The sequence below is a fragment of the Sceloporus undulatus genome, chromosome 1 (genome assembly GCF_019175285.1).
Source record: "Sceloporus undulatus isolate JIND9_A2432 ecotype Alabama chromosome 1, SceUnd_v1.1, whole genome shotgun sequence".
Lineage (NCBI taxonomy): Eukaryota > Metazoa > Chordata > Lepidosauria > Squamata > Phrynosomatidae > Sceloporus > Sceloporus undulatus.
Genome location: NC_056522.1, coordinates 261,261,216 through 261,271,352, shown reverse-complemented (window position 1 = coordinate 261,271,352; position 10,137 = coordinate 261,261,216). Strand labels below are relative to the sequence as shown.

Sequence of the window (10,137 nt, the reverse complement as noted above, 5' to 3'; positions counted from 1 at the left end):
GCTCCAAAGTCCAATTGGGATGACACAACTGGATGTCTTCCAGGAACTGCAGCAATGCAGGAACCTCCGGGGACACACAGCAAACCGATGCTGGAGCTTTTTCTCGATAAACCACCACAGAGAAACAAAGTCCCCAAAGTGCTCTTTATCACATGTGCTATACAGTAATAAAAACTAGATCTCTAAAACTCCAAAAACTACCAATCCAACTCCTACTTCAAACCCACAAGCTATCCCTTGCAACCCCTGGGTTTATTATAGTCTCCAACCATGTGGTCTCCCAAACCCAGTGAGTTCAGGTGTGTAACCATGTCAGTGTCTCCTGTGCAATCCAGACACATGTTTCATCATCCATGGCGTGTGAACCTAGACACTGAAGTTCCTTGAGCCAATGAGCTTCAGCTGTGCTGATCAGCCTTGCCACTCTGCTGAATGCTCATGGCAAACACACACACATCAACATTCCCGTGTGCTGTGTTGTTAAAAACCCTTCAGATCCCTGACAGATCTATATTTTACACCTGGTGGTGCACTGGTAGCAAGATTCATGATTTTTGTGATTTGGCAGTGGCTAGGGATAGAAGTCAGGAATTCAGTGTGGTCTGTGAGGTTTGGATCTTGAAAAAACCCATGTCTTGGATGCATGTTTTTGCACCCTGGTGGTGTGTTTAGGTACAGGATCCGTGATTTTATCGTCCAGCCTTTGGCTAGGGATCAGAAAAATGGTTGAGAGTATTTAAATGGATTCCATATAGAAAGTCCTATGGATCTGTGCCTTAGGGCCATGTGTTATGAATCTTGGTGGTGTACTGGTATAAGGGACCAAGTTTTTATTGTTTAGTCTGTGTCAGGGATGAGAACATGACTTGATGGTGGTTCGTGTGATCCCATTTAAAAATCCTATGGATCCATAGAAACTGTGGTTTGGATGTATAGTTTTGTGCCACATTATTTGGATGTATATTTTTGTTCACATAGTGTACAGAATCTATGTTTTTTGTGGAGTCAGCCTGTGGTTAGGGATGGAGAGATGTGATGTGAGTGTGTTTTCAGGTGCAACTCTTAAAAAATTATATGGCTCTGTGCCTTGGATCTGTGATTTTGCATCCTGATATGCATGAGTGTAAGATTGAGGGAAGTAATAGGGCCACTCTACGCGCTTTGGTCAGGCCTCACCTGGAATATTGTGTCAGTTCTGGGCACACAATTAAAAATCGGTGTGAAAAGATGAAGTGTGTCCAGGGAGGACTACCAAAATGAAGGTCTGGAAACCAGCTTTAAAGGACAGACTTAGGGAGCGGGTAGTTTAGCCTGGAGAAAAGAGGTTAAGAGGTGATATAATAGCTCTGTTTAAATATTGAAGGAAGGTCATGTTGAGGGTGGAGCAACATTGTTTCTGCTGCTCCGAGAATAGGACCTGGTAGCAATGGATTCCATTGCAGAAAGAGATCCACCTAAATCTCAGTCAGAGCTGTTAACAGTGGGACACACTCCATTGGATTGCAGTGGAGTCTCCTTCTTGGGAGGTTTTTAAATAGAGTGGATAGCATCTGTGAGGAGCTTTGATCGTGGTTTTCCGGGATAGCAGGGGGTTGGACTGGTGGCTCTTGTGGTCTTTTCCAACCTATGATTCATTAATCCATGATTGTTCTCAACCTGTCACAAGAGATGGGAACTGCCCTGATTGAGTCTATTCATCTGGTGTGCTGTCTCCCTCTCTCTACTACTCGCACCTTTCCTAGCATTATTGTCTTTTCTAGTGATTGCACAGATGACCACTCAAACTAGTTTAAAGATATGCAACCTGTTATTCCCAGCTCATCTATACAAACATTGCTGCAATCCAACCTTGAAAGTCAGTATTTCTTCAGCTCTCCACCATTTATACCAGGGCTGCTGCTGCGGCTAAAACCTTCCAGCTAGGCAGAGGACGAAGAAGGGGACTGGGCATGTATAAAAAAAGTGATAGAAGAAAAGTCTTTGAGTGGATTTGCTAACTGAGGTAGGCCTATACTTTGCCCCTCCTTTTCGTGGGGGATTCATTCTGGATCCTTCCACGAAAACAGAGTTTTGTTTATATTCAAGCTCCATTGGTTTGAATATAGCCACATGCCGGTGCGCCGGTATGTGCGCTCTTGGACATGTGCCCTATTGTTTTTCTCTCGCGCATAGGTAAAGGACACAAGTCCTAAGATTGCGAGAATGGAGGGAGAACTGTACATTTAACTTGAAATTCTCCATATCTACCACAACTAAAAACTAACTTCTACTGGCTTAATTTAAGTTTTACTGTAACAGTTGAATCTGCCAAACTGTCAAGAGTTAGCCCTGTCAATACAACATACATGATATAGTGTATCATTTTTCTTTAAACATTTGCCAGATTTGCAGAAACAGGCTGGCAGACATGTAAGTTTTTTAGTGAAAGAAGCTACTTGTAATTTCATTGGATACCATAACTAAAAACCTGTTAAGAGAGTCCTAATCTTTTTGTTAATAATGTTGCTGTTCAAATTGAGCTGCAGGTTCCTCAGAAGTTCGTGGATCAGAATTAAACTAAACTGAGTTTTTTTCTCTCCTGACTTCTTGAACACTAGTGTTTTTGTTGTTCTTTTTCATATCAAGATTCCCGGAATTTTGGGAAATGTCATTTCCCTGAATCTATAGTATAATGACAGTACCTTAAACAGTATATCTCACAGCTTCATCTTTACCAGGAGGCCTTTGGACATATCTAACAGCACTCAGGAGCATTAGTTGTAGAACATAGTTTAGAATTAGAATGCATCCAAAAATCACATGTCCATGGCTCTTTTGCGCAAATATATTTCTCTTGTGTTCAAGGTGCGAGAGGATGGAAGGAAGATGGAGGCTACTCAGGTCTCCAGATGATCATCTTCAGTAGAAGGCAAAGAAAGGCTAATAGAGCAAGATGCATGACTTACAAGAGAGGGCTGGTGGTGCTGGGGAGCATCTGGATCCCATTGTGTTACTTATGAAATCTGTGTCTTTTGGATCGTTTCAGAACTATTTTTAGGGGGGGAGTTATTTTCTGGTTAAAAAACAAAATAAAATCATTCAGATTGTCAACCCACGGTCCCAACCTGAGCTCAAGAGAAGTTCCCTCATTACTGCTTATTTTAAAATGTTTAAAATTTATCTTAGTTACTTCTGCAAAATCATGTTACATTGTCCCATCAGAAGGCATTGAGAAGGATAAGTTTCAGACATCCAGCCTTCCACCTGGTGGGTGTCCAACCAAGGGATCCAGCACGTCTGCCTCTCTTTATGTGTTATATAGAGAAATTTAACTACAACTTTTGGGAACAATACTGCAAATGTTTTATCATATGAGACATTCTGAACTAATAATACTTTCTTTTTCTTTGTATATCAGATACCCTTTGTGAAGAACATTGCAGAGAGAACCCTGTACTTTTTCTTCATTGTTACACCAAATAATAATTTTACAGCTGCATTTGAGATGGATTTTTATATATTTCGAAATCATTTTGGCAGGTAAGAAATATCACTTTCAGTTTCTTTTTCTGAAGTTTAGTATCTTCAGACATAGGGATAATGACATAGTTACATGTTGTGTACAGCAGCAGCAACGGGCTTGTCTGTCAGCAAATAACTGAAATGCCCTTGCTTCCAATGTTTCCGGTCATTTCTGGTAAGGACAGGCCCTCTTTGCTCTGATTGCTGCAGTGCCAACGGGTGGTTGTATTATGCCATGGGCTCTGGAGTTGCATCTTTTCTGTCTTCACAGAAAAAGCCATTCTGGAACAGAACTGACTGAGAGGCATTATTCTAATGATAGGGCAACCACTTTCATCTGGTGGTTCTGGCCGAACTACAGATATAAGCTGCTGTCTGTATAGCAACAGGTTGCCTAGAATGAGCAATTTTCAACAATACACGTGAGGCACCTTAATCTAGGTAATAAAATTGCCTTAGAAGGTACACAGAGGAAGTAGCAGAGAGTGAAATCAGGAGCTTTTCTGCGAAAAGGATAATTTTCCAGTAGCCAAGAAGAGTGTCTAGTTCAGATTAACTCCTCTCACTTTCCAATAGATGATTTGCACAAAGCCTATGCCCATGTGGGAGGCAAACAATGCCAAGTTTTTAAAGTCCTGTCTTATTGAGTGTTCAGGACTTTACTCACTCCACAGGCTTTAAAAGTGTTTTGGGAGTTGAAATCTTTAAAATTTATATTTATTTATTTAGTCACCTTTTGCCAGAATGAACCCAAGGTTGGCTCACAGATAAACTGGTTAAAATTAATAATAAAAATGTGAAAACAATAAAATGATTAAATAAAAAATGTATAAATTATGTTAAAATACAAGAGTTAAAAAAACATAAATAGAACATAGACCCCATATAAAAGCCTCCCTGGAAAAGTCGTATGTTAAAATCCTACTTGAACAAAAACATCTTTGCCTACGGGTGAAAACAAGCATGGAGGGAATAGTCTAGCCATGGTGGAGAACCTTTTAGAGTAGAACGAATGCCCAAACTGCAACCCAAATGCAACTTATTTATTGCAAAGTGCCACTTCCTCTGGATTTCTAATGACAACTCAAGTGAAGTCTTTGTGGGACATGGTGCTGTGCCCACAGAGAGGGCTCTGGCCACCTCTGGCACGCTTGCCAATAGTTTCGCCATCACTTGTCTAGCCTCCTGTGAAAGGGCATACCAGAGGGACAAACCCATTAGACTTTTCTCTCATGTCCTCACCAATGAGACTTTGATTGGTACAAGACAGAGAGAAAGCCTCTCCTAATACTTAGAACTCTTGCAGGTTTGTATGCAGATATAGATCTTTCAGATAGTCTGGACCTAAGCCATTTAATTTTTAAAGTTAATAAAGCTGATCAAATGCTTTGCCATTCAGATCATCATGCGTTAGACTTCAGTCTTTCATGTTTATTTAATGGTAATTATATTTTATTCAATTGATTTCTGACCTATCTAGCATATATGGTCGGCTTCAGCTTCTGGAAATTGCCAGCTCTGCTACAAGGGTCTGATTTAACTCCAGGACTTGTTTGAGTTGCTGACAGTGGTTGTGGGACCCCAGCAGTTGCACTGACAAGATCAGAGCCATGGATCCTCCCAGATCCATAGGGTTTCTCCACTGGATTCGCCTGCATTCTCATGCATTTATAGGATTTTTACTTGAGATCCACCTGAAACATATCCAAACAACACCTCTTATCTCTAGCCACAGAGTTAGCCACAAAAATCACAGCTCCTGTACATACATACACCACCACAGTGGAAAAACATGGGTCCCAGAAATAAACTCTCACAGATGTATAGGATTTCTATACTGAATCTTACTCAACCACACCCAAATTGAGTCTCCAATCTCCAGCCACAGATTGTACAACAAAAAGCATTGGCTCTAGTACACACTTGTGCCACTATGGACCAAAAACATGAATCCCAGGTATGGATCCATAGGACTTTTACTTGATATCCATCTGAACCACATCCAAACCATTTCTCCCATCCCCAACCACAGGGTCAGTCACAAAAATTGTGGATTGACTACCCCCATATGCCACCAGGCTGCAAAATTATGGATCTCAGGTACAAATCCTTGTGGATCTAAATGATTTCTTCAAAATGTGTAAATTTTATGGGTAGATATTCTTTCAAAACTATTTGATCTATGTAACAGGTTTTAGTAGTGGTTTAGGATGGATCCTGTGTAAAAATGCTATGGAACCATGTCAGCTGACAACATGGATACATAGTTTTGTATTTTACTGATGTATGGGATCGGGCATTTTTTAATGAATTAGTCTATGTCAAAAAAAAGTTTCATGATTTAGATGAGGGTCAAGTGAAAACTATGTACAAATGACAAGGATCCAAAGGACCCATGTTTTTGCATTGTGGTCAAGTAGCCAGGCATGGGATCTGTGAAGTTCATGCTTCAGCTTGTGTCTAGTGATGTATGCCATTATTCTGGTGTGATTTAAGGAAATCCCCCAACAAATAGTGGGGCTGATGTGGCCTGTGAGTGGATATGGGAGACATGATTTGAATGTGTTTCAGGTGGGTCCCATATAAAAATATGGGTGAGGATCTATGCCTCAAATGTATGTTCTTGCAACCTGCCGATACACTGGTGTATGGGGTTCCTGATTTTGATGGTTTAGCCTGTCACTATGGATGGGAGACATAATTTGAGTGTGGTTCAAGGAGATCTTGGGGAAACTCTATACTGTAGATCTGTAGAATCCATGTGTCATATCCATGTTTTTGCACCTTGGTGGCACACTAGTGTAAGACATTTGTGATACTGGTGGTTGAATGTTTGACTAGAGATGGGAGGCATTATTTGGGTGTGGTTCAGGTGAATCCCACATAGAAATTATATGGATCCCCAAGTATCCATGCTTTTGAGGTACGGTGACACACAGGTAGACAAGATCCAGAATTTTTGTGTTCTAGCCTGCTCCTGGGCGTGGAAGATAGGATGAGGGTGTGTTTCAGCTGGGTGTCATTCATAAATCATATGGATCCTCAAGGATCCAAGACTCAAATATTGCTTATGGGTGAATGAAATCCATGACTGTTATACTACACCCTGTGAGCAGAGATGGGAGACATAATTTTAGTGTAATTCAGGTGGATCCAAAGTAAATATCACATGAATTTTTGTGCCTTGGTGAGGCTAAAATGCACCAAATATATTATTATAGAGGCCAAGGAAATCTCTAATGTGAATGTGGTTTGAGTGGCATGTTTTGGACAAATCATATTAAAACAGGAGGATCCGTTTTTATTTTATATGATCTAAGTTTTACCTTTTCCATAAGCCACATCTATTTTAGAAACAAGGGATTTCCCACTAATGATAAGTGTCCACTATATCATATTAGAAGCATCAGCATCACACAGATTTATATGTTCAGGAAAACCATGGGGACAAAAAATGTTCTGCTAATCACCATTAATCCACAATCTCCATTTTATAAAGAATTACATAATACTAAATATTAATGCAAACCTCAAAAACAGCAGGAAGACAAATAAGAACACAGAGATGATTCAAACATTAGAGAAACATTGCATTAGCCTCCCAGCCTGAGGCCAGCCATCAGCACAGAACAATACACATGCAAATCACTCCTGCATTCCTAGGCTCACACAGTATATATACACCCAACTTTTTCCAGGCAAGCATTCTCTGAAGATGCCAGCCACAGATGCGGGCGAAATGTCAGGAAGAAACTCTTCTAGAACATGGCCACATAGCCTGAAAAACCTACAAAAAACCATGGCTGCCGGCCATGAAAGCCTTTGACTTCACAAACATTAGAGACTTTGCAGGCTGGTCCAAAAGGGCTCCAGTTCCCCCAAACTCCTCCATTGCTATTCCATTAATACTAACTAATGCTGGTTTTTACAGTTTACACTGCATCTCTGGAGGAGGAATAATGCCAGGTGCAACAGACTGGGTGAAAAAGTGGCCCAGCATTCCATTCACTTCGTCCACATGCTGCTGGAGGATAATGATCCATTACCATATCAAGTTCAGGCAACTTAAATGTGCCAAAATATGAGTGTGAAGAACTGATGTCTGGAAGGTAATGGGCCTCCCACCTACTCCACAGTCTTAGCAAATCCTTTACTCTTTAGGCTACTTTTTGGGGTGGTGAGTTCAAAACAGCTGATTTTTTAAAAAAAGAAATCTGGACATTTCCCAAATGAGTAGCTTCACAGTGGTAAATGCTCAGTGGATCTCTCCAAACACTTTTGTACAAAGCAGAATTCACCAGTCACAAATCTACTGAGTCCAGAGGATGAACTTGCAAGAACCCTACTGTTTTAACCTACTCTTTGTGGCATAGTGGTTTGAGTTCTAGACTATGAGCCCTGGTGTTTCTGAAAAGTTCTAATTCTAGACTATAGAGCCCTGGTAGCACAGTGGTTAAATGCCTGGTCTGCAGCCACTCACTCACACACCACAGGGTTGTGAGTTCAATACCAGCCCAGGGGCTCAGGGTTGACTCTGCCTGGCATCCTTCCAATTGTCGCTAAAATGACTACCCAGTTTGTTGAGGGCAATCATCTTACACATAGTAAACCACTTAGGGAGTGCTTAAGTGCATTGATGAGTGGTACAGAAATGCACTTGCTATTGTTAACTCTGGACACCAGGGTTCAATTCCTCGCTCAGCCATGAAACCCACTGGGTGACCTTGCGCAAGTCACATTCTCTCAGCCTCCTCAAGGGAAGGCAACGGCAAACCTACTCTGAACAAATCTTGCCAAGTCCCATTACAGGGTTGCTTTAGGGTCGCCACAAGTTGGAAAAGACTTGGAAGGCACAGAACACAGACTACAGTACTACCCTTTGGAAGCAAGCAACATGGAAGCAAGATTTATAAAGGTTCCAGAGGCAAACACAACGGTCAAAGAAAGGATGGAACACCACCACTAACTACCATGCCTTCAACTGTACATTCTGTTTGCATTATACAAAATATATTCCACAGTTTCCTTATTTCCTCACACTTTAAGAACCATACCTGGTATGAAAAATGGCCTACTATTCCAATCGTGAGTCCCATGAAAAATATAATCACAAGAATAGGAACTTTTGTTTCTCTCAAAACAGTTCGTAGCAGAGCTGGGAAGGGGAGGCAAAAGACATATTATCATTAATCGGTGCTCAGTATTATTCTTACATCATTTTAAGACAAGAATCTGAGGCTGCATCCACACTGCAGAAATAATCCATTTTGACACCACTTTAACAGCTATGGCTCATTGTTATGGAACTCTGGGAAGTGTGGTTTTATTCATTGTTGTTGTGTGCCTTCCAGTGGTTTCCGACTTATGGCAACCCTTAGGTGAACTTATCATAGGGTTTTCCTGGCATGGTTTTATTCGGAAGGGGGGAGGGTTGCCATTGCTATTGTCCCTCTATATTTTGTAGGGTTAGGGGCACAAACCCCCCATGAATATGGAAAAACTGCAAATATCAAAACCATTGTTTTTACCTGAGAGGACACCTCTTTAGGAATCTCTAGGTCCTCCAGTGCAACTCTGTGGTCAACATCTGCCAGACATTGGCCACAGAATTGCACTAGAGGAGCTACAAAGACCTAGTAGACTATTCTCTCTTGGAATCTCTAAGTCTTTCATTGCAATCTTTAAAGTTGACCATAGAGTTGCAGTGGAGGATCAAGATGTTCCTACAGAGAGCATATTAATAAAAGCCATGAATAATCAAAGTTTCAACAGTCAAAGCTGCAAATATGAAGGGATGGGTAAGAGTGTGTGACTTGCCCAAGTTCATACTACCATTGTGATTTGGCGAGACCTTTAGCTATCTCTGTCAGAGTGAGCTCTGGGGCCACAACTAGTTCCCAGGATTCCTTAGCCTTGCGCCAGGGCAGTTACAAAGCTGGTGTCTAAGGTCCAAAACACACTGCAGAAATGATCCAGTTTGAGAATGCGTTAAGTGCCATGGCTCAGTGCTAGGGAACTGGTTTATTGTGGCCCCAAAGCTCTCTCTGACAGTATGACAAAACTACAGTTCCCAGAATCCCCTAGCATTGAGCTAGGGCTGTTAAAGCGATCTCAAACTGGGTTATTTCTGAGTGTGTTTCGGACCAAATTGGATTATTATCGCCGCAGCGCGGATGCAGGCGAGGCTGGAAATCCTCAGGGCCTCCTCCTCTTCACCTGCCACGGCGCAGCTGAGAAAAACCAGCAGCACAGTGATGGGCCGGTTCCTGCGGATGATGTGGAAGCCGGAGGTATCGGGCTGGTAGCCTTCATCGGGCTGGTAGCCTTCATCGGGCGGATAGCCCCGCACTGAAATGGGGTCGCCTCGAGGGGTGAAGCCCAAGGAGGGGAAGCTCAGGTTGCTGAAAGAGGAGCTGCTCATCGTGACTGGGTTTCCCCCTCCTTTCTCCCACAATTTAAGAAGAAAAAGGGGCGGAAAGGAGCGAGAGTAAGCTCCATACACGAAGCGCTGAGGCGACGCGGCCTCAATGCTTTTCAAACATATAGCCGTTAAAAAAGGCGGGAAAGAGAGGGTCGGGTTTTGCCGTTGGGCCGCTTCGGGCCCTCGGAACGTTCGCGCGCATGCGCGCGCGAACG

The 10,137-nt window shown here is 42.1% G+C and overlaps 1 protein-coding gene across 1 annotated transcript in view; it reads right to left on the bottom strand.

Moving 5' to 3' along the window:
- LOC121926322 (sodium/hydrogen exchanger 10-like) overlaps window positions 1-10,085 on the bottom strand; it is a 587,624-nt gene extending 577,539 nt beyond the window's left edge. Inside the window, exons 1-2 of the mRNA XM_042459209.1 lie at window positions 9,718-10,085; window positions 8,556-8,656 (exon numbers count right to left, since the gene is read on the bottom strand). Coding sequence (XP_042315143.1) covers window positions 8,556-8,656; window positions 9,718-9,922 — 306 coding nt within the window. The 5' untranslated portion in view covers window positions 9,923-10,085. The remainder of the gene's footprint in view (window positions 1-8,555; window positions 8,657-9,717) is intronic.
- Window positions 10,086-10,137: the final 52 nt, after the last annotated feature.